General features: G+C 37.1%; 1 protein-coding gene across 2 annotated transcripts in view; it reads left to right on the forward strand.

Moving 5' to 3' along the window:
* Nucleotides 1-25,230, forward strand: part of MLLT3 (MLLT3 super elongation complex subunit) — a 248,489-nt gene that overhangs the window by 212,992 nt on the left and 10,267 nt on the right. For both annotated transcript variants that reach the window (XM_045563658.1, XM_045563659.1), the window contains exons 6-10: nucleotides 12,439-12,514; nucleotides 14,312-14,441; nucleotides 17,017-17,116; nucleotides 22,731-22,802; nucleotides 23,995-24,066. In XM_045563658.1, coding sequence (XP_045419614.1) covers nucleotides 12,439-12,514; nucleotides 14,312-14,441; nucleotides 17,017-17,116; nucleotides 22,731-22,802; nucleotides 23,995-24,066 — 450 coding nt within the window. The remainder of the gene's footprint in view (nucleotides 1-12,438; nucleotides 12,515-14,311; nucleotides 14,442-17,016; nucleotides 17,117-22,730; nucleotides 22,803-23,994; nucleotides 24,067-25,230) is intronic.

Here is a 25,230-nt window from a genome sequence, read left to right on the forward strand (position 1 = left end):
CATAAATACTGAAGTCTTTGGGATAACAGCCTGTAAAACTGTCAGAAAGCATTGCTTAAGTGACAAAAGATAGCCTGAAGTAACAAGAAGTGTTAGCTCACTGGGCAATACTCCATATTCATGGGCAGAAAACATAATTTAGTTTTCTTCAAAAATAGAGATTCTTCTTGAATCTAGTACCTGACCCACTTTATTTATTTTTTTGTTTGTTTTGGATGGTATCTATTTGTTTTAAATATATGGTTGACTACATTTGCTAGTAGGAATCATGATGCCTGTTTAAAGATAGCTGTGTTTCCAAAAGTAGAACTATGATTACTGAAACTTCTGTTTAGATCCATCAAGATCTACTTACTTGCTAAGAATGTTAAACCTAACTGGGGTAAGTGGGTGAGTATGTGCGTGTGTATTTTTAAAAGGCAGATGGTGAGGAATTAGATGCTGACAAGTGCCTTTCTCTTGTTTTTAAATTAAAGTGTAAAGTTCGTAATCTTTAAATATTTCTCCCTAAGGGGAAAAATTAAGTAAATAAAAACAGAAGAATATAAGTCTATATTATAAATTATTTTGTTATTACAGCACAATATTGAGATTCAAGGGATTAAAGTCTTACCAGCCAATACTTTAGATTTGTTTTTAGAGTTGAAGAAAATTCAAGATGATCAATCCAAAATCTTTATTTTAAACTCGAATTGTTCTAACTATGATGGTGATTTTGTGGCATTGGAGCGACACCGTTAACAATTTGAATTCTGTGTTTTACGGTTTTACAGTATAACCGTTAAATCCCAAATGTATGTTTTAGAGATCTGACTTTAGTGTATTTAAAGTGTTACGTTTCTTCAAGTTAGAGAATTTTATCAAGTTAGGGTATTTGCTTTTCAACGTCCAGGCTGTGAGAACTAGAGGTGTCATTCATTTGAAGGGAGCAGATGTTAAAGGTTCTTGCCCCTGCCTCCCTAATCCCAAACACCCTTGAAGAAGAGAGACGTTCTGTTACCCAAATAGGCATCTTTCTGATGGTGAGAAAAGGCGGTAAAAGGCAGTAAATCTGCCTTCTCATTATGAAGTGCAACAATAGATTGATTTATGAAGAAAAGCAACTGTTAGGCTTATATAAGATGTGTGCATGGAAATGCAGGTTTCTTTAGAACCTTATAAGCAGCGGCATTCCTCCTATTCTTGACAGGAATCTAATATTACTAATAGGGAATATGTGATTCTGAATGCCACATTTTTAAGGGGCGACACTGAGAACAAAAGAATCCACCTCCTAATGTTTTCACATGAGAACAGTTTTTTAAATGTGCCATGTTTTTGCTATTTTAGTTCATTTTCATTAAGATAGAGGAGACTTCTTAAAAATAGTTTTATTTTTATACATTTTGTATTAGGACTTGACATTTTAAATAAAAGAAAATGTTAAGTATAAACATATTTAGATGTTAGGCTGTTTATAAAGTTTCACTTAATGTTGTATAATTTTGGTAACCATTATATAAGTAGAGTCTCAAATGGAGCTACAATGAAGATAATTTCAAATTTCTAGGGGAATTGTGTAAAGTATTTTGTGTTGGGTTTTTGCTTTAAGGAAGTCTGTGCACTTTAAAATATTTTAAATAAATTTGTGGTGCCTCTTCAATAAGGAAGTCTGTTACAGTATTTCTGTTTAACATAAAAATTAAACTTTAAAGCTCTAAGTCAATTTTCAGCACAAAATACTATAAAATAAAAAAAATATGGATAGTCTCTGAGTAAATTATAATGATAATGGCCTATATATTTAGCACATATCACTTCTGAACTTGAAATCTATGTGATACAATTAAGATTTGAGCAGTAAATTATAGAATTAAAACTGATAATTATCTATAGAGTTGGTATTAAAACTCATCTTTCTCAGTAGACATGTATCCTCAGTACATGTACATTTCTAAATCATAATAGTTTCTGTTCTAATATATGTACCAGAAAGTACATACAAAGAATTGAAAATTTAAAAGGAAGAGACAGAAAAAATATGAATAGAGATTATATTATTTTCTTTTACTACTATGGATTATCTTCCACATGTCTGTGTACACATATATGTGTATACTCATACCCAATGAACTTTGAAGTTCCCTTTTGGAAAGAGCAAAGAGCTCTAGTATGTTACCTGGAAAATACACTGTTATTCTAATTAGTAAGATATAAGGCTTGTAAAGAAATAATCCTTGCAACTATCAACAATCTCTGTTGTATAAACTGATAATGAGAAAATGTTACATTTTTGACCTGGTGGTGATTAGATAGCTTTTAATCAACACATTTTCTCAGTGGATTTTGGTAATTTTGGAAGTCAAAGTTCGTGAAAATAAGATCTTAGCAATAAAATAAACTGTTAATGCCACTGCCATGATAGTAAGTGCAAGCTTCACATTTAAGGAAGAAAATTCTGTAAGATAGTCCAAAGATTAAAATTAATACAACTTCTTGATGTTTGTATAAGTCTATAAAATTCCCTTGGTGTCAATCAGATGCTTTATGAACATTTTAAAGTAATCCATTTTTTTAAATAGGTCTAAAATTAGTAAGGAAATGCATTTAAATGTCTTGTCAAGATAATCTCTTCACATAGATCTATGTGTTAGTTATTTCATTTCAGTTATCACCTTTATTATTTCCTGAATTCATTCCATTGAAGTTACTTTAATACTTTTAATTTTATCATCCAAAATATACTTTAATATTTTAAATTTTACAATCCAATACTGAGACCTGTAGCCACACATAAAGTACTTTTTAGGACTTTATGCAATTCAGTGTTGCCCTTATAAATGTAGAGAATGCAACAGTAATTTTCCATTATTTTAAGTTTCTTGTGCTCTGCACAGGTGGTTATTTCACAAGTGACTGAACAGTTGTTCTGACAGCAGTTTCCAGATTTTGTGGATGAGCAGTGGTATTTTGATGTCCGTTAGTAAGCTCCAATAACAGTTAATTATGGAGTAGTTCTATCAGGAAATACTTTTCCCTTCTTATTTCTCTTTTGCGAGGCATTACAGCTCTAAACCCACTCACTTGTAACTTTTTCTCTACCCACCACCCTTAAGACACACAAAAGAGAAGGGGAAAAAAGCAGCTAAAAGGTATATCTCTGGCATTACAACTAAGTGGTATATTTAATGGCCAGTCACGAAACATTTCTATGCACATAATTTTTGCTCAAAGAATAGTATCATGCTTACAGGTGATATGACTGTGACTGGTCTGTTTCCAAATGATTTCTCATTCCTAAAGCTCTTAACAAGGATTCTTCAGCCAGTGATCTCTCAGAACACATCTGGCACATACACCAACTTGCAACAACTAGATTTCTTAAAAGAGCACATGTTCTGGCTGCAATAGTCAGTAGCAGCCTTCAAAGTACAACTGGTGATGAGAGATAAAAGACTTGAAGCTCTTCCGCTTAAAAGAGAGGAAGCTGAAAGAAAATTATAGCCATTCCTAAGTGTGGAAAAGGGTCTTACGGAGAGATTTATAGACTCTTGTTCCCCAAGGCCATTTTGTTTCCTAATGAGATTTTGTGTTCTCAGGGCTTGATAAGTCCAAATGATGACAGCATTTAATAATAGTAGTGAAGATGACAATAATGAATAAAGAGAATACAATTGTAAAAATAGAGGCATCTCAACATAAAGCCAGTTATCTTGGCATCCAGGATGACTTTATATCTGTAAGTTGGACATAGAACAGAAATAAGGACCTTTCCTATTTTACGAACAGTTGAGAGGGTAATTCTTAGTATCTTGCTCTATTACCAGAAATTGATGAGTATAACAGTAGCTTTTGATAATATAAGAGCCCAAGAGGCTAAATATGATTCGAATTTAACATCAAGTTCATTAGTGTTGTCATAATATAAATGGAGAGAGACTGCCAAAAAGAGACGTAGAGTCTTCCTGTGGTCACAGACTTGAGTAGTTGTCTTGCAGTAAACATTGCTGCTTCCTAGTGTAGTGTCCTTTTCCCCATTTCACCTTGTTTTGAGAGAAAGAGCTGTTAACAGATCATTTAAAGCATTAAATCTGTATTTTTTTCTCTGATGTCATAGGACTTTGTACTGAAGAGTTAGGAAGAGAGGGTGTATCACCTTTGAAGGCAAATAAAATAAACGAGTATACTGTGTTGCCCGATGTGCTCATTGGTCCTATTAATCAATGCCAGTGTCAAGAGGATCAGGGCAGTTCAGAGGAGAAACTTCCCTGCTTTCCTTTACAAAACTTATTGAACTAGTGAGGTTCCTAGCCAGGATTCGTTGTAGTATTGATTGGACAAATGTTAAAAGCAATTGATTCAGACACATTAAGCCCCTGGGATGAAGTGTTTTGTTTTACCACTAGTTTGCTTTGGGTGTGGATCACAAGATATTCCTTGTGGATAGAGGGATATTCACTCTGTCTTTCACAGTGATGTAGAAAACTTTGTTCCCTTACACTAACATTATAAAAGGGTGTTAGTATGTTCAGAACACTGGTTTAAATTAATTACACTTTTTCTAAATTAATAGGTGTGGTAGAAAGAACACTGGGTTAGAAGTCAGAAAACCTGATTCTAATTCACCCAAATATTAATCCCTGGTCACTTAATCTTACTGTGTTTCAGTTTTCTCATCTGTAAAATGGCAATTAAGAATGTGTCCTAGTGTCATAGTCAGCTTGGGCTGCCATAAAAAAATAACATAGTCTGGGTGGCTTATGCAACAGGAATTTATTTCTAACCGTTCTGAAGGATGGGAAGTCCAAGGTCAAAAAGCCTGGTAAGGGCTCTCTTCCTGGCTTGCAGATGGCTGCCTTCTTGCCATGTCTTCAATATAGTGAGTGAGAGAGAAAGAAGGGAAGCAAGCTCTCTGGTATCTCGTCTTCTAAGGGTAATGATCCCATCATGAGGGCCCCACATTCACGACCTTGTTTAAATGTAATTATCTCCCAAAAGTTCCATCTCCTAATACTATCACATTGGAGGTTAGGGCTTTAACGTATGAATTTTGGGGAGAGAAGAAGCACAATTTAGTCCATAGCACCTACCTTCCTCATGGTAGAGCAAATGAAATAAGGAATATCATAGAGCTATACAAAAGAAACATTAAGAGGTTAGAGTTACTGTTTGTCCTATCTTATTTTCATATACCAGGTTTTATTTTAGCATGTTTTTTGAAGCAGGTATTAATATAAAACCAAATGAAAATAAAATTTTCTTGTTTAACAATTCACTCTTGCAGTAATCTTATTAGGTTAACTTAACCGAAGTGATATTTTATTATTTTTCAATATTTATTTTTTTTTGTTTTTGCTTAACTACTTTTTATTGGCATAGCTAGCCATTTCAATATATACCTATTTATGGGAATTGGTAAAATAGATTTCACTCATATGATGAAGAACATTTTCCACAATTGTTTAGCATGGATGTTTTGACATTTTAAAAAATTAATTGTATATTTAAAATTGAGTATTTTCAGTTTCTTATAGAGGAGAAACTAAATGAGATAGTATTTTAAGTAATATTTTTATGTTATAGCAAAAAAAAGCTATATAATATATAAGATTTTTTTATGAAAGAAGGACTAAACTGACAAGAATCTAGTACTTCAGTCAGTTATGATGAAAATTGAACAGAGAAGTAAATAAAGTATATTACATTAGTGGTTTTTTTTTTTTCCATTAGCACTCATCTTCAAAATGGTCTTTCTGGGTATTTGTGTGAAGAAGAGAAAATTTTATTTCAGGCTATAGGTTTTCTTTTTCTAGATGAGGGAGAAATTTTGTGAAAAACACAGCAATATGTCTGAAATAATTTCTATTTAGTTATACTGTATTCTTTCCCTTTTCACTGAAGAAAGGTGTATGTCATTCCCCTCCTTTTACTGTATTTTGATTTTGCTTTAAAGATCAAGTCATTATAATTCTGTTCATAAATATATTTGCTTGTTAGAAAAGACAGAACTTCTTCTGACTTCTCTTACTTAAGGAGGAAGTTTGCTCCCGATGTAAGGAATGATGCTAGTTATGCAAATCGTCTTGTGTGATCTACATTGACAGGTGCTTTCTTTTGAAACACTTCCAGGAGTTGTAAACATGTGGTTTTTCTTACTTGTCTTGGACAAAAACAATACTCTGTAGAAAATCCATTACAAGATAATTTTGCATAGCCACTCAATATTGAAGATTGCATTGCAAATCTTGGTAGGCCCATTATCTTAGTCATAAAGATATATCTGATTTTAGGCAATAGAGGAGTTTGTGACCTACTGTAAATAATAGTAGCAACCAAATGTTGATTAGCTGCCATTATAACAGCAGTGGGTTAGGAATTTTTACTTTATTATATCAATTTATCATAATCACTTCTATATGAGGTTCAGTGCCCTCACTCTATTGGAAAAATTAATGCTTAAACAGTCTTTCCAAAAGCATACTAGAAAGCAGTAGAATTAGACTCTTAAGCATATATACACATACCTCAGATATATTGTGGATTCAGTTCCAAATATTGCAATAAAGTAAGTCTCATGAATTTTTTTTGGTTTCCCAGTGCATATAAAAGTTATATTATACTGTAGTCTATTAAGTGTGCAATAGCATTATATCTAACACAGCATATATACTTTACCGTATTGCTAAAACATGCTAATGATCATCTGAACCTTTAGCAAGTAGTAGTAGGTCTTGCCTGGATGCTGATGGCTACTGCCTGATCAGGGTGGTGGTTGCTGAAAGCTGGGGTGGCTGTCACAATTTCTAAAAATAAGACAACAATGAAGTTTGCCACATCAGTTGACACTTCCTTTCATGAAAGATTTCTCTGTAGCATGAGATGCTATTGATAGCGTTTTACCCACAGAAGAAATTTCTTCCAAAATTGAAATCAATTCTTTCAAACTCTGCCACTGTCTTATCAACTATATTCTAAATCCTTTGTTGTCCTTTCAACAATATTCATAGCATCTTCACCAACAATAGATTCCATTTCAAAGAACCACTTTCTTTGCTTATCCATAAGAAACAATGCATCAACTGTTCAAGTTTTATTGTGAGATTGCAGGAATTCAGACATATCTCCGGGCTCCACTTTTAATTCTAGTTCTCTTGCTATTTCTACCACATCTTCAGTGACTTCTTCCACTAAATTTTTGAACCCCTCAGAATCATCCATGAGGGTGGGAGTTAACTTCTTCCAAACTGCTGTTCATGTTGATATTTTGACTTCCTGTGAATCACAGATGTTCCTAATGGCATCTAGAATGGTGAATCCTTTCCAGAAGGTTTTCAGTTTGCTTTGCCTAGATCCATCAGAAGAATCATTATCTATGACAGCTGTAACCTTATGATATGTAATTTTTAAACAATAAGACTTGAAAATCAAAATTACTCCTTGAGCTGTAGAAATGATGTTGTGTTAGCATCCATGAAAACAACATTCATCTCCTTGTATACCTCCATTAAAGCTCTTGGGTGACCAGGTGCATTGTCAGTGAGCAGTAATATTTTGAAAGACATCTTTTTTTCTGATCAATAGGTCTCAACAGTGGGCTTAACCTATTCAGTAAACCATGCTATAAACAGGTGTGCTGTCATCCAGGCTTTGTTAGTCCATTTCTAGAGCACAAGCAGAGTAGATTTAGTGTAATTCTTAAGGACCTTAGGATTTTCAGAATGGTAAATAAACATTGGCTTCAACTTCAAGTCACTAGCTTAAAGTCATTAGTCTCTAATAATAGAGTCAGCCCGTCCTTTGAAGCTTTGAAGCCTGACATTCACTTTTCCTCTCTAGCTATAAGGTCCTAGATGGCATCTTCTTCCAATAGAAGGCTATTTTGTCTACACTGAAATCTGTTATTTAGTGTAGTCACCTCCATCAATGATCTCAACTACATCTTCTGGATAACTTGCTGCAGGTTCTATATCAGCACTTGCTGTTGCACCTTGCACTTTTATGTTACAGAATCAGCTTCTTTCCTTAAACTTAATGAACCAACCTCTGCTAGCTTCAGACTTACTGCAGCTTCCTCACCTTTCTCAGCTTTCATAGAATTGAAGAGAGAGCCTTGCTCTGGCTTAAGCTTAAGGGAATGCTGTGGCTGGTTTGATCTTCTATCCAGACCACTAAAACATTCTGCATATCAACAATAAGTCTATTTTGCTTTCTTATCATTCATATATTCACTAGAGTAGCACTTTTAATTTCCTTCAAGAGTTTTTCCTTTGCATTCATAATTTGGCTGTTTGTCACAAGAGGCCTGGCTTTCTGCCTATCTCAGCTTTCAGCATGCCTTCCTCACTGAGCTTAATCATTTCTAGCTTTCGGTTTAAAGTGAGAGACCTGCAACTCTTCCTTTCACTTAAACACTTAGAAACCACTGTAGGCTTATTAATTGGCTTCATTTCAATATTGTTGTGTCTCAGGGAAGAGAGACTCCAAGGAGAGGGAGAGAGAGAGAGAGACAGAGAACTGCCAGTCTATGAAGCATTCAGAACACATAACATTTATCAATTAAGCTTGTTATCTTATATGGATGGGGTTCGTGGTGCCCTGAAACAATTACAATAGTAACATCAAAGATCACTTATCACAGATTATCAAACAGACATAATAAAAATGAAAAAGTTTGAAATATTGTGAGAATTACCAGTATGTGACACAGACATGAAGTGAGCACGTGGTGTTGGGAAAATGGCACCAATAGACTTGCTTGACACAGGGTTGCCACAAACCATCAATTTATAAAAAACTCAATCTCTGCAAAGTGCAGTCAAGTAAAACACAATGTAACGAGGTATGCCTACGCTTTTATCACTGTGGAGGATGCCATTGAAGGAAACTTCATGGCTAGGGTTTGATTACCTGGTAGATCATCTAAACACGTGGTTAGGGCATCAGCAAGAAGAAGTAAAACATTTTTTTAGGGAGGAGAATTTTGATAGTTTAAAAACAAATATCAAATTAGCAAGGGAAAAACATCAGAACCTCATTGGACTTCCTCACTCTTAATTTTTGGTTGAGTATTCATACAAGCCCAAGCCTGTACATCTGGACACAAATACATATTTTAAATGTTTCTTAAGATATGAAGGAAAGGAGGATACTGTATCTTCTCAATCCTTAAGGCCTGTGAAGATCTTAATCTAGCCCTGTTTATGGTGATTTTTTTTTGATAAAGTACAGAACCTTCTGCAGTTTATCATCCTTGATTTGTGTTTTAAGAGGGTAAATCTGATTTTTAAAAAATAAAATACATCACTTAAAATGAGCTATAGGGCTGTTGGTTTGACTTGATGAAATGTAAGACAGTGTCAGCCTCCTCTACTGGCGGAATGGCTTTTGGAGCAGTTAACATTCAGCTGAATTCTGTACTTACTAGTCAGTTTAAGTTAGTTTAAGGTCTGTCTACCACAACACGGCTGTACTTCATAAATGTTTTCATTGGGTGGTAACTGTTCTGTCAGGGTGCTTTCTTGCAAAACACCTTGAAGAGCATGGAGGGATGCTGCTTCTGGATAAATCAATACATTTCTAATTTTTCTCACGACGTTTTAATATTCTTGTGCTTTCTTAAATTTAAACTTCTTTCAAAAAAAAACAGTTTTTTTTTTTTTTTTGCATTTAGGAAAAAACCCTGAATGACCCAGAATCGGTGGCCTCAAGCTGGCATTTTCATCAGTATTACTTGTTGAGCTTTTTATAAATATGCCTGGATCTTTATCTCAAACCTATTAAATAAGAGTCTCCTCATGTAGAGACTTCTCCCAACTGATTGTGATGAGTATCTGTGATTATCAATCTCTGGGTCCTCGGTCAGTGGTTCTCAAAAATGCGGTTGGTCCTGGACCCACTGCGTCAGCATCACCAGGGATCTTGTAAGCATCCAGATTCTGCCCCCACCTCCTTGACTGCTGAATCAATTGGGGACTCCTGGGTGGGGCAGCATCTGTGTTTTAACAAGTCCTTCTGTGATTCTAATGCTTTGAAAGTGTGAGATTCATTGCCTTAGGTCATTTTAAAAGTCCCAGCAGCTCTCAAATGCCTTTCTTGACCACCAAAAGCTTCCAGAACATTGCTTTGTCCACCACCGTTCAACATTTTATCCTTCTATGTCCAGCTCTTTTGTTTTAACCTTTCTATTAAATATCCTTATAGAATTACTGTGTCTTCTACTGTAAATCTTCTCAAATGCTTTGTGGCCATGGCAGGACGTTGATCATAAATGTTGGATAAAAAGCCTTTTCTCTCATTGTATTATATTGTTTACTGTTTGTTTTCTGATGATTAGCAGCTGTGGAATTATTAACTTTGTTTTTGGGTAAGAAGCTAAAAGAAGGCTGCCTCCAGGTTTGGTTCTAGAATGCGCATGATGCTGGAGACAGATAGGTCAAGTTTATTGGGGAGTCGTTGGAGAGCTGGCCACTGTCCTCTCTTGTCGTCCTAGTCAATGTCACTCTCAGCAAATAGGTCTAGCAGAATGGCCTCTCTAAGACCAGCACAATGTGTGCTGCTCAGGCAGGATGGGGAATTAGAGCTCTCTCTGCTCACTGTAAGAAAACCCCTTTTTTGGCTTCCAAATGGTTTCCAGAGCTATCAAAATAATACCATTTGCAGGCACTTTTCATGACTGAAAAGAGCAACTTGGAGAGGAAAACCCTGCAAACCCTGGGAGAAATGTTTTACAGATGGGTATTCCACATAAATGCTAACTGAATACCCTTTTAGTTGTGTAACTCACCATTGGGGCTTAACAGTGGAAGCCACTCAACAGAAGTGAAGAGCACCTCACACAGGCATTGGTACTTGTAAACCACCTCTTCTTTGTGGACCGCAAACAGTGATGTGTAAGACATTGTACTACAATTCTCATGTAAATCTTGCAGTGGCAAAGGGTTGGTGGGCCACCTGCTGCTCATTAGAGACCCTGTCTGGCTCTTTTCCTGCAGAATGAGTGGTAGATTGTTGACACCTGTTTTCCCATCCAGCCTGAGGATGTGAAGTGTGTATTAGGAATGCCTGAAAGTGCTTCCTTGTGTCCGAGTTGGCAGAGCTTGGTGCTACTTAGGGAGAAGGGGATGGGAGTTCAGGGCTGGGAGGGGAGATGAAAAAAATCAGTGATGAGAAACTGAAATAAAACCGAACTGAGGTTCTCACCCTCATTTAGTGGTTTCTGATTGTGCTCTTTGTCCTCCAACTTGGCCACCCATTGAGGGAAGGAAAAACATATGTCCTATACATGTGAAGATCTCACCTCAAATATTTCCCAAATAACATGAGTATGTAGTTGAAACTATGAGCACATTAGAAATGCGACAGAAGTAGTCCACTCTTACAATCAAATTTATTAGCATTATTAAGTTATTTTAAAATTTGGCCTTAAATATGTAAAATTCAAGGGTGTTGGTCATATGATCAATTTCTTTACACACTTCTGTCCATGTATCTGCTCTGCCTAACCTTTACCTGCTTTACCTGCTGTGAAGTCTCTCATAAAAACTGCGGTAGATGGTGGAACAGAGGGTCTACTGTGTCATTAGTCACACATGTAGAGTGCTTGCTGTATGCAATGCATTATGTTAAGCATGAGGGGATAACAAGAAGTATTAGACAGACCCGTGCTTTTTCAAGTGCTGGAAATCTATAGTCTGTCTGAAGGAGAAAAGACACAATACTACAGCATACGTAATAAGCAAACAGATGATCCGTCAAGCACATTTTTGGTGGGTTAGAGAAGGAAGAACTGAGTTGGGTGGGTCCAAGAGGATGTAGAACTTGTTCTGGGTATCAAAGGACGAGGAGAATTTGTTGACAGCAAGAGATTGGGGTGTGTGTATGACACTCTTTCCTGCCATTAATAGGCTGTGGAATTAAAGGGAATTTTTAAAAACGGTAACATTTTCCCCTGACTCATTTGTGGGACTTGGCTGGGTCTCACCGTAGACACTGGCCTCCACTTGTGAACTGTGGATGAATGGGGTTAGGGTTGGGTCATGGCCTTGGACCAGAGTAAAATTAACTGGCTCATAATGTGATTGAACTAATGACCTTGGCCTCATTACCACTATGTTTTAACCAGTTAAGTCAATCAAACATTGCAGAAAGGGTAATCAAGGTATCTCTTAGAAAGAGATCTGTATAGCAGTAAACATAGCAGAAAATCAAAGCCAAGTCCTTTCCTCATGTGTTACCCAGGTGTTTATCTCATCATCCTTGAGTTTATGTACTCGTTTCTGCTTCTAATAAAAATAAGGTAGACAAAACAAAAAGGACAATATGATTCTCCTGTGTTAGTATTTTGCTTAATGAAATGTGTAGTCATTTTTCCAAAGAATGCTTCGAACAACTCTGTTTTCAATTTTAGGTGTGTAGTGTCCCATACATTTATTGATGGTACTTTTCTCTTCTTCTTTAAAGTCTGAACAACCCAGTCCTGCCAGTTCCAGCTCCAGCTCCAGCTCTAGCTTCACACCGTCCCAGACCAGGCAACAAGGTATCAACATCTCCCAGGCAAACTATGAGACATTTTTCTCATAAAACGTCTTAATGAGTTGATTTATGACCTATCTTCTACTGTTTTATTATTTGAATGATAACTTGGCTTTTATGCAGTTGTATTTATTTCCCTTAGGAATACACTGGAGTATTTTTCTGATATATGAGGCCAGGGTCTAGAAATTCTCCCTTTTCCAGTCCCTGCCATCGGATTCCCATTTTACAAAAGGATTATAGACACAACCCATTCCAAGGTTCCCAAAGGAAATACAATAGCAAAAGCTGGGCTTAAGAGGCTTTGACATAGAGAAATAGATTTTTACTCTTCTTCCTGGACATCTTTCATTTTATTTATTTTTTTATAGACTTATTTTTTTAGCAAATGTTAATTGGCTTTTAAATATAGTTTTTACTCATGATCAAGTGTTAACTTGAACTCAGAATAAAGAAATTTAAAGTAAAACACTTAATTATATTTCTATTTTTGTATATATGAAAAATCATTAAATATGGGCTCTTTTTTCTTTTATATGAAAAATGAGTCACTATTAAAGAATAATTTGTTTTTTAGCACATTGAACATCACCCTTTTCATTGACCGCACTGAATTCCTGATGGTCTTGTATGTTTTGAAAAGGATTAAATTGTTGTGTGTGTTTGGACTAAGGCTAAGCTTCTAGGAAAAAAATAAAATAAAAGACAGTAATTGTTTTGCCTATTCAGAAGTCTTGTTCCACTGACTTCCAAAGAAATAAGCCTCTACTACAAAAGCAGAAAAATCTGGGTTTTGCAGAATGTGAGGTTGCAGGGAGTCAATACTTATTTTAGAACTGCGTTAGTGATAGCTTAGATATTCCTATCAAAGATTAGACTTTAGGAATTGCCTAATCCGGAATGAAAGTGCCTTTCTTACTTTCTTGATTGGCATTATAATCTTTTCTAAGATTAAAAATATCTATTTGGCTTTCACCACATTTAGCATAGTAAAGTGAAAATAAGCTGCACTAAAGAGTTTGTATGTGTGTTTTTTCAGTCCCGTCTTGTGCTAGAATAAAAGTAGTTATGGCTTGATTTTTTTTTTTTTTTTTGCTTCTCATCTAATACTGGGTGTACTGTCTTGAATTTTCTGGGCACTTGATTTATTATAGTCTTATTTATGTTAATACATGCTGGTATTTTGCCAGGAATTTCTTAAAAAGTAAAATGAAAATTTGCTGTTTAAAATTGTTGCAACAAGACCTTGTGTCTAAGATCAATATAAAGATCAGAGATAGGACATTACACTATGGAACCGAAATACTTTATAATCTGAACTTGACTGAAATGCTTGCTTGACCTGAAATTGACCTTGAAATAAAAGGAACAGCTAAACCTTAATAGATCAAAAACTACCACACAAAGGCTGCATTGCCAAGAACAAGTTACAACCACAGTGATTTATTAATCTCAACTTTTCAATACATGGATTAACCTAACAAAACATTCAATTTACTAATAGATCTTTCTTTTTCTTTTTAGGTATAATTATTCTTAGGGAAGAAAAATACACAGAAAAAGCTTCCTAGAAAATAGAGATTCTTTAATGAATATTTTGGGGAATCTGTTATGAAAACAATAGTGTTTTGGCAGAGGTTGCATTCCAGAAACTGTACCAAATTTGTCTTGTAAATTGTATAAATATATGATTGTTTTTTAACCAATATTCAGTGCCGGTAAGCATCCCCCTGTGTCTAATATGGCTAAGTGTGCTTGAAATAGTATGTGTGACAGCCTGTGGCTCTCTGTCATTACTCAGGTCCTTTAAGGTCTATCATGAAAGATCTGCATTCCGATGACAATGAGGAGGAATCAGATGAGGCGGAGGATAATGACAATGACTCTGAAATGGAGAGACCTGTAAATAGAGGAGGCAGCCGAAGTCGCAGGTGAGTGTCTTGGCAGGAGAGAGGTTCCCTGCTGTGGAGTCATCCCTTTCCACTAGACATGCTGGTGTGACTGCAGCGAAGGTGTGAAACACCAAACCGGGGGCAGTAGCTGGTCACATTCATTTGAAGCTAGGGCACCTTGGCATGCTTATGCTCATCTTTACAGGGGACTATTTTTCCTTTTTCTCAGAGAAAAGAGGCTTTTCCTCTAAAAACTTTATAGGCAAAAGTTATAGTAGAAGACCTTGTTCTTGAAAGTGTATGCCAAGTGGCAGGACTGACTGTTCAAATAAAACCTGTTTTCATTTGAATAGTTTGTGTAGATTTCTTGCTGGAGATAGTCTCAGAACTTGAAGAAATATGTTAGCTGTTTGTAGTTAGAAATTATGAATGGCTCTAGTGAGTTATGTGTGACCTAATTAAAACTAGGATCACCTGTGTCTGTTTTCCAGAAAATAAATTCCTTTTAAGTGAGCTGACAATTAGGTTCCTTAAGTAGCTTTAATGCTGTGAGGCATAATTCCACATTATAAGATGGTAATTCATGTCACTTATAATTAATAGTCAACTTAATTGCCTTAAGGATTTTATTTCTTTATCATGGGAAAAACAAATAGGCATGCTTACTTCAATTTGTTTTGAGCAGAGAAAACGAATCTACTTGAACTTAAAATCTAATTACATTTATAATATATTGTATTAAATCTTTCCCCATTATCCATTACTGTGTAGAAGCCCCTAAAAAGAATGTTGTCTTAACCGAAACTGGACAGACCATATGCTTCCTAATTGGCAATTCCTTAGTGTCCTTTGAGAAGAGCTTCCTTAGGATATGTGCCCTATCAGATCTCTCAGTGACTCTTCCTTGTGGCCCTACTCAATACATCTTTCACTACCTTGTCTCCCAAACTCACCTGCCAGTATTCCTTTTAAATGGGTGAAAATAAGGAACCTTATGACCTTTGCCTTATAACATTTCCCTTTAGAAGTCTTTTATCTGTCAAGAATGAAACTGGGTAGGGCAAAAAAAACCTCAAAATGAACTGAAACTGGCATTTAAGTAACTTATTTACACCAGCCAAAATCCTGACCACTGGCTGCTCTCAAATTTAGTTGATGAAAAATACATGAGCTATTTATAGAGTTCTTCAAGTTGTTATTCAAAAAAATCTGGACATTCTGTGATCAGCTGTTGCCCACCCACTTACTGCCCTGTGCCCTGAGTCAGGGTGGTCAGATCATATAGGTTTGTGAGTTGTCTGATGGAGGTTCACATTGTTGGGGACGCTTTTCTTTCCCCCCCGCCTGACATGTGCTGCTGGCACGGCAGCGCCAGTGTAACATTTGATCTTCAGTGCACTTGTGAAGTCTCAACTGTTTAATCAGTTTAAATACTCAGCCTCCCACTTCAGTCAAGAAGCATTTTAAAGCAGCGCTTCAACTGAACACTTCATTAATGTAATTTAGTTAAGAAAAACAAGTTCCATCAGTTTTTGCTAAAAGAATGTCCCAGTGTATCCTTTTCATTTCCTTTCTTGTATCTTGTGTATCTGAATACATTATAGAGCTAGAATGTGATTGCCTATTCAGAGGGAAAGAAAACCTATCTTGATTTCCAAAGCATTTTCTGTTTCTGTGAAGCATATTATATTAGGTTACTGTATAACCAGAGAGAAGGAGCAAACACTGAAGGACGGCATACATTCATTCAGCAGACTAGAATAAAGAAATATCTCCTACTCTGACTAAAAGAAAAAAAGGGGAGGAGGTGGTATTTTCATTGTCTTTAGTTGTTGAAAGATATCATTGTATTTTAAACCGGTTATCCCAAACACACTGTTTTCTTTGTGTTGCTGTAGTAGATTTCCAATGAATTGTTTTACCAGTGTTCATAACTAGAGACAGCCTTGAATCGTGACACAGTAGAAAGGATCTGTGGTGATTCTTGCATGCCCACTTCACACATCCGATCCTCAGATGTCACTCTGAGCTGTCAGTGGTGCGGGGCTGTTGGTCCACATTCTTTGTAGCAGTTGCTTCCACTCCTGCAGCCTGTATTCTAGCCATATTTGTAACTTTACTTTTTCCATCTGTAGCAAAGAGGTAAGGGAAAAGGAAAATAAGAATAGTAATCTACAGACTAATTTTGCTGACCTTCTTTAAGCTTGAGTAACATGCTTGATGATAGTAGGTGGGTGGAGCTGGAGAAAGGGGGTTAAATGAATAAATAACACCAGTAAAGTACAGTGGCTGAGCACTAGCTTTGGGTTGCTTGGGCTTGAATCCTAGAGCCACCACTTTTACCTCTGTGACCCTAGATGAGTGACCTAGTCTCTCTAAGTCTCAGTTTACTCATCTATGAAATAGGAGATCATGAAAAGAGAAATGGCAGGTAAAGCACTTTACAGCGTTCTGGGTACAAAGAAAGAACCAATACCTGTTAGCGGCTATAAGATAAAATGAACTTTTCAATGGTTAATGTTGGGAATACTTACTTTCCATACCTATTTCCATGCATATTTTAAGAATTGTCTGTTTGTAGTGATGCATGTGACCTCTCTCTCTTTCTTTTCAGAGTTAGCTTAAGTGACGGCAGCGATAGTGAAAGCAGTTCTGCTTCTTCACCCCTGCATCATGAACCTCCGCCGCCCTTATTAAAAACCAACAACAACCAGGTAAATTGTCAGATTTTCACTTTTCAAGACTCTGCAGAGCTAGATATGATCATTTTTACAAAGATACAAAATTTTTTACCCCGTAATTTTTTTTTTTTTAAGATCCATCATAAACTTTTTTAAAACAAAGTCCTTAAAGCCACAACCTCAGGAATAAACGCATAGTTTGGGTATAAGAACTATTATCACATATGGATGAGTATGTTCTATTAGAGGAGTTAATTAAGCAGGTGCAAGAAGGGGTGGTGACAGAAAGTGTTGCCCATAACTCCTAATTTCTATATACTTTACACCTCAGCAGTAAGTAGGTGACTTAATTGGAAAGAATATGACCTTTGGGGCTAGTATAAAGCCTGGTTCTTTACTACTGGTAATATACTGGTGGGAAATAACTTTTAACTTCTGATTCTCAGTTTCCTCATCTGTAAATGACATTAACACCTACCTTGCAGGTTATTGGGAAGATGAAAAATAATATGTGTAAAGAGCATTAGGCAATGCACAGCCCGTACTTGGCACTCAGTTGATGGTAGGTGTTTATTATTATAGGTGCTTTGCCTCACTTTTCTTCTCCAAGAAAAAAAGGTCATCACTTAGGATTGTAAGGAATAATTAATAAAATGCAGAGGAAATAGTGGTCGTTATCATTGTTATAAATTGAGCTAAAGAAAGCTTATTAATTTGACAGTCAACTCAAATACAATTATTTGGATAAAGTCTAGGCAGAATTTCTAAGGCTGTGAGGTAGAGCTCTTACTAAACAAATGAATAAAATTGAGATATTTTAATTACTACTAAAATAAACTGTTTTCAAGTATCATGAATATTGTAAAGGCCTCATTGTACATTGAGTTGATATTCTCATTATCAAAAAGTTTTTCTTTTTGTTTAGACAGACTTCCTGTGACCTCTACAATAATTGCATAATTCAAGTTACTATATGACTATTAACTTGAAAATTAAAGAACTGCATTTTTCTGAAAATTTTGTTTCACGGGCATCCTACAGTTTTAAGTGGTCTTGCCCTTGAATTTGTGATATTTGTTTTACTTGGAAAATGTTATTTTATAGCTGAAGACATTTTCATTTTACATTTTGTGTAAAGCATAAGCACAGATCTCTTAAAATTTAAAATTCCTCATTTACATAGTTTATCTGTAACTTGAATCCTTCATTGTTAGGTGGGAATGATACCCATGTTCTTTACTGCACCAGTTACAGTTCGGTGGCAGTTTCTTTGTGTCCTGCGTAAGAATGGAGGCCCAGCCTCATCATCCGGGGTGTTCAGTGAGTTGGTCACTTCTTCTTCCATATCCTGGCTCCCTGCTGACCCTGCCCCGCCCATCTCCAGGGCCAGCCCGCCTGCCAGGGCCCAGCCGTCCTTCACCTCTGCATGGCCTCCCCCCACCACAAGGGGAAAGTAAAGAAAGGAAGGACATAAACGTCACAGCCAATCAGATGAGGGGAACACTGGGCTGTCTAACAAGATAACTTGGGATCCTTTTGTAAATCTGTGCTTCAGTAAGAGTTGGCAAAAAGAATAGAATTTGGATCTTGACTATATTTTTTATCCTATTTAAACCTGTTTAGGCTTGATTTCTGCTTCCAGTGGATGATGTTGTCAGAATTAGGATCCTTCATGGGCAGTAGCAGTGGCGGTCGTTCTGGGCGTGAAGGGCTTCAGGGCCTGCTTTCGTGCCCCTCATCAGTCTCTTTCAGCATCTGTCCCAGCCATGGTGAAGACTGGGCTTGCTGAGGAGACGCAGCTTCAACAAGCCCGTATCTTACCCTTCAAACCTGACAGCTGCCCTTAAACCCTTCCAGAATGGGCAGTCTGGAGCTGAGCATGGCTGGCTATAGGGAAAAGTTTAGATTCTTTGTCAGATTGGTTTTTTTTAACCTGTCTAGCAAAACAAAACCAAAAATGAATAGTATCATCTGTCTGGAGAGGGTAAAAATTACCTTATCCGATTAAATAGCACAGCAGTGCTTTCTTGGCATGTCTAGTCGATAAATGTAGCTTCACACATGTGAATTGTCCCCCTGCCAGTAATGCTCCATCATATGTTTCTTTCTCCATGTACCTATAAGCATAATAAGAAAATCTATGTGCTTCTACATTTAGCTAGTCTGGGATAGGAAATATATGTACCACAGGAGTGCTTGCCTCCTTGGAGCTGTGTCTTGGAGCTGAGAAGGCAAAAAAAGGTTTTTAAAAATTTTAGTACTGATTTCTTAACCTCTCAAATCACCTGCATTGGGTCAGGTGTGATGCTATTCCTTTAAGTCCATGTTCTGGGACTTAAAAAAAATGACTAGTATTTCTTAGTTCTCCAGGCTGGTGGGGTAAGATAGCAAAAAATTCTTAAAAATCTAAAAGTCACTTAAATTTCACTCTGGAATATGTTTTCAGTCTTATATTTGAATGTGTGTGTATATGTGTGAGAGAGAAGGAGAAGAGGAAGTGGAGAAAGGTGGGAGAAAGAGAATATGAATATGAAATTTCACATCAAATAAAATAGATGAAAACATACTGGGAAGGCCTGATGCCAAGATGGGAAGAGTGAGCTTCCTCCTCTCATACCGCTTGGCTGTTCTCTATCTGAACATTGATAAGGATCCCTCAAGTTTCTGTGAAGTACTAACAAAGCTGAATTGTCTGATGCCTTTTCGCAGATCTTCCAGGGACTAGGGAAAAGGGAAAGTGCTAATTGAGTCAAACATTTTCTAACTACTGAAAAAAAGTGAACAGAGAGCCACATGTCAACAAAGCAAGCAATTAACCTGAGTATTGTTAGGAGCTACTAATGATCATTAACATGAAAGATCCATCAGTAGAGAATCCATCTGCTGGATAATTGAGTTGTCATTCCTCGCAAAGGTATACAGAAAAATAAAATCTTGAAAATTTGACTCTCAAGTCATATCCCCAGATTAAGGACAGAAGTGCTAGTAATCACAGTTCTTCTATTTTCAGAGACTCCCATATCCATAAATGGTGCGTCTAGGCAGACTAGGTGGCTCTGTTTCCCTTGGTAGTACAGATTAATAGGAAATAATAAAGAATGTTTTTGCACCATTTTAACCAGAGATGATTTTTCACTCCAAACCTCCCTTATGTGAATTTCAAACAAAAACAAAATACCAGGTCTTTTTTAGGCAACAGTATGGTGGGGAGGGGAAAAGGGGACTTGAAGGAAGGAAGTGATCCACTGGACCTGAGTTAATATTCAGAATATCATAAATCACCTATTAGCCTGCAAGGCATGTTGAATGAAATTAAAAAGAGTCTATCCAGTTAAACTGGTTTGAAACAAGCCTGTGGAAGACAAGGTGTTGTACTTTTATATTCTGGAGTTGTTTCCCTAAAGATAAGAAATGATCATAAATAAAACAATTGTCTTCAACAGGGCTCAGCGCTCTCAGAATGAGGTTTTGACAAAGCTGTTTATTTTGGAGCAGGGAGAGATCAAAGAAGGAAGATTAACTGAGCCCTCTCTGGGCAGCCACTCAGTAACTTGAGGCGGGTCACTGACACCCGGAGCTTTTGTTCCTGCCACTGCAGCTTCAGAAGAAAGAAACTAGGATTTCAATGTATTTTGGCCTTCTGTGCTGTAGCACTTACGGAATGTGTGGGGTAGGACTTAAGCGCCCAAATGTTCTATTTTCTGCTTTGAAGAGAAGGTGGCAGAACTCTCTAAACCTAGTTAGCAAAGTTCCCCTGCAAATACAGCGTCCTTGGTCACTTCAACACCCAGAGTGCAGCTAGATGGGGGATGGGACCGTGGGAGGGGGCGGGATATGATGGGAACAGAATTCAGTTCTCCAATGCACAAGGCAAGCAGGCAGGCACAGGCACTGTTTCCCACCCTCCCTTCCCCTTGCCAGAAGTCTCCGTGGATTGTCTGTGTTACCCAGCCCTAGTGTCTGAGTTGGCGAGGAGTGCCATCTACTGACCTACTTACTCCTAGGTCTCAGAGCGTTGATTTTTCCCTTGAGGTCTCATTTCCAACAATAGAGAAAGGAAATTCTGAGTGTAGTAGAGTGTTTGGTTTCCTTTACAGTGGGTGTGTTAAAACGATTGCCTTGCCTCTGCTATTAAGTAATCTCTTTGCGTTGCCAAAACTATTATGTTTTAAGTTAGCCCAATCAAATTAGTTGTTTGGTTATCTTAATGTTAAAAATGAAGAAGTAAGTGTGATTCTCAGGAAAGACTGTTAGAAGGACATTTCTTACTTATGCACTATTCTCAATTCCAAGAACAACATAGAAAAATTTAGGAGTATTTGGTCTTTTCCAGAATGCCATGGTCCTATCCTCAACAAGTAAAATGTTTACCAGAAGCATAAAATTTTAAAGCCAAATGGGAATCTGGGTGTTACCTTGTTCCTCTCTCTCATTTCATCTTTGGAGGCCTAAAACTGTTAAATCATAGGGCTAGGACCTGAACTTTGGCTTCCAAGCCTAATCAGTGTTCTTGCTACTACAAATTAAAAGCGGACTCATTCTTAAAATCTTTATGTTATAGAATATGGTAGACCTGTGAACAGAACTATGATTAAGTTAGGACAGAGAATAGGTAGAATAGTAGGAGAATATGAGACTTCAGTTAAGTTTTGTTGGGCATTTTCCTCCTTTAATATTAATTGTCTCCAATTATAACAGCCTACTTGGTAATGAGTTGTAATTTACAAATTGAGTTGTCTTTACAAATTACTTTGCGTTTTATGTGTATACAGATTTGTAAACACTCATTATTAATAAATTTAGTGTTTCTTAGCTTTTTCAAGTGAAGGCCATTTAAAAATATTTCCCTCATGATCCTAAATTTTGAAGAACCTAAGATATCAGCTGCATTTATTAAATAATAATTTATTTCTCATTTTTATTAATCAGAAATGTAGCTCCTCACCAAAGCTTCTGAACAAGTATGCAGGGCTATTATTCATGACTTAAGTTGTAATCTGTCTGGATAAAAGGAGGGGCACTTGGCGTTTCAGCATGGGTAAACACATCATTGCTTGAAACACGGAATACAGTCCTGTGTCTTTATTTCTTGAGCTGGAAGATCCCAGATTGGGAGCGACCAGTATAACTCGTGGCCATCCTCATTTCCGAAGCTGAATCAACTTAGTGGATATGAGTAACTCTTAAAATCTGAAAGTCAGATACTAAAAAGGGCATTTGAGTGTTTGCTTTTGTCATCCCTAGCATACTGAGCACTGGTAGTCATGCTGAAACCGCAGCATGACTAGGAAAAACTTCTTGCCAGAGGGGACTATCATCTCAGTATAACTCAGCTGCTGTACATACGGTGAGAGTGTTGTCGCAAAAGAGGAGCAGCCTTGGAAGCCGAGATCAATTTCCTTATCATCAACTTTTTTTTTTTTTTAACGTTCTACTGCTCTGACTCAGCATTTCAGACACAAGTAATTTATTTTCCAAGAGAAAGTAAGATTAGAAGAGAAGAAAGAAAATGTATAGGAGAGAAATGCTGTTTGGGAAGTGATATGATTGTATAACATTTCATTCAGTGCATACCTTTATTTATGTGGTTGGTTAGCTAAGAGGTCCTTGAAATAAAATTTAACACAGTGTTCTCTTTGATCCCTAGATTCTTGAAGTGAAAAGTCCAATAAAGCAAAGCAAATCAGATAAGCAAATAAAGAATGGTGAATGTGACAAGGTAGGTTTCCAGTCTGTTACTAGGAAGGCTGTAACACTGACAAGTGTTCCATGTCTGTCTTCCCCTTGATCATCCTTGCTGGCTCTCCTTTCATTTTCTTCATCAGAGGTGCCTGAGATGCCCAGATGATGAGTACTTCATTCCCGTGCTTTGTAGTTTATTTTCCATGTCTTGTTTGTATCTTCAGTATTAAGCTTGGCCTTATGCTATCACTTGCTATGGTGCCTCCATTGCCAAGGGATTTCAGGCACATTGAATTGGGAGGTAAGAGAGTTGTGCTAGAGGTAGTGGGGTTAAGGAATCTCAGAGGTAGGGGAGCAAGACATATGATCCTAGTGCAGTATGCTTTCCCAGAGTATGCATCATGCATCTGAACTCCTACTACAAGACCTGGAGGGGGTTAAGCCACCTGGTATGGGTAAGGCCCTAACATGCTTTGCAGGGTCAAGGCAGACCTCTCTCATGCTTCACAAATCCTTCCTTTGGCTTTATTGCAAATGGTACTGTGGGCACCCATGCAGTTAAGCTAAGGAAGACTAATGAGTCTAAGCATATGGAAAGAGAGGTGCCCTTCTGCCCTTTCAGGACATCTCTTCACAAACCAGACGTTAATTTAGATAGTGATCTCTGTTTTTCATAAGACTTTCTTCTGTTCTTCTGTCACTTGCTGGCATTGTTTACTAGCAATGTTTGGTATGACCAGGAAGCCTTTTTTAAAATTTTTATGAGTTTGCCCTGACACAGTCAGTAATGTACATTGATGTTTCCATGTTCAAACTTAGCCTTTTTTCTCTTAGTCAAAAAACTCTGAGGTTGAAGAATGAAAACATGAAAGTAGCCTGTGATAACATGTTTAAACTCACGGTTTAGCACTGAGTTCCCTTCCTCTTGGAAGAGACATTATTGGGGGAAGGTCAATGTATTCACTTGAATTTTGTTAAGAGCAAGTAAATAGAAGAATTGTCACACCCTCTCCACACCCACCCCAGGCTGGCTTGATAAAGGTAATGAATGGTCCAGGAGAGATGTGGTCTACAGAGGCCTTTGGGCACTGAGCCCGCACAGCCTGGGATAGTATGGTAGGCGGAGGAACCGCCAACTGTTGCTTCTGTATTCTTTCTTATGTATTCATTTGTTTTTGAACTACTTCTTAAAGTGCTTCTTCTTTGGGGGGCATACTCTTCTCTTTCAGGCATACCTAGATGAACTGGTAGAGCTTCACAGAAGGTTAATGACGCTGAGGGAAAGACACATTCTGCAGCAGGTGAGAAATGCTTTTTAGCACAACCCTTTCCAGAAACCTCAAGGCCTAGTTTGTCCTGGGGTAGTGTGATGGCACCCGGGAGCCACGCAGCCCCACACAATCGGAACTGGGCTAATGCCACCTGTAGAAGTATTTGGGGGAGAGCTCTTATTTATGAGGCTACCTGCAAGTCTGCTTTGGAGCTCTGTGATTATCTCCCTCCCTCCCCTGGTGCTATGGAGGATGAAAACTGAGCACTTTTGGAGGTGATAACTGGAATGTAGTGATCCCTCAGCTGACTGATGTTGTAATGTGGGCTGAGGGAGGGGATAGTTGGAATGCAAAAACCTTTGGGGCCAGGCTTCTGGTTTCATGGGAAAACAGTGATAAGAATTTTAGTCAAGTGTTGTAAACATTTGTGATTCAATTTAGTAACCTTTTGCCAATGCTATTCTAAGGAAAATAAATATTTTCTTCATTTCTTTTATCTGGTACAATGTACGTTCTATTATTATGAACTCAACTGTGGAGTACTTGTAGAGTAGGGAAACTTTTATTAGCACAATTTGATGTTTTGAGAAGATAAGCATGTTTTTTAGTTTTCATCCAGTTATAGTGCATGCTTCTATTGCATTAAAAGGGCTCTTGGTAAAATAATTTTTCTTTAACACCCATAGAGAACTCTGTGCATTCTAAATTCAAGGGCATATTTGTAGATTGTTTCACTGTTTGAATTTTTTTTTTACTACTTTCAAATGACTTGAAGTTAGTATTTAATCTACTCCAGCTGTGTGTAGGGTTTTTTTTTTTAATGTTTAATGGCTGATGGTCACATTTATATTCTGTGTACGTTTTTGCTTAAATCTATAAATACACACTCTCAAACTTGCCAAGTTTCCTGATTGGTCTGATAAGCTTTTTAACTGTTGTAGAGTTTTAGATTTGAACAAAAGACTACAGACCTATGATTCTTAATTGTGGATAAGTTGCATTTCTTGCAGTTCCTTTTGAGTTAGTGTGGGTAGAGGAGCAGGATTTGAGTGGCTTACCCTAAATACTTTGCTAGTATTTTTCTTCAGCTTTCTTTCGTGGAACTGAAAATTGTTTTACGTGTTATTTACCAATCACTTGGGGCTAATTGGCTGAATGCTGATGGTAAGTCTATTAGCTGATCTTCCTGTTTCT

Source organism: Lemur catta, chromosome 10, assembly GCF_020740605.2.
Source record: "Lemur catta isolate mLemCat1 chromosome 10, mLemCat1.pri, whole genome shotgun sequence".
NCBI lineage: Eukaryota > Metazoa > Chordata > Mammalia > Primates > Lemuridae > Lemur > Lemur catta.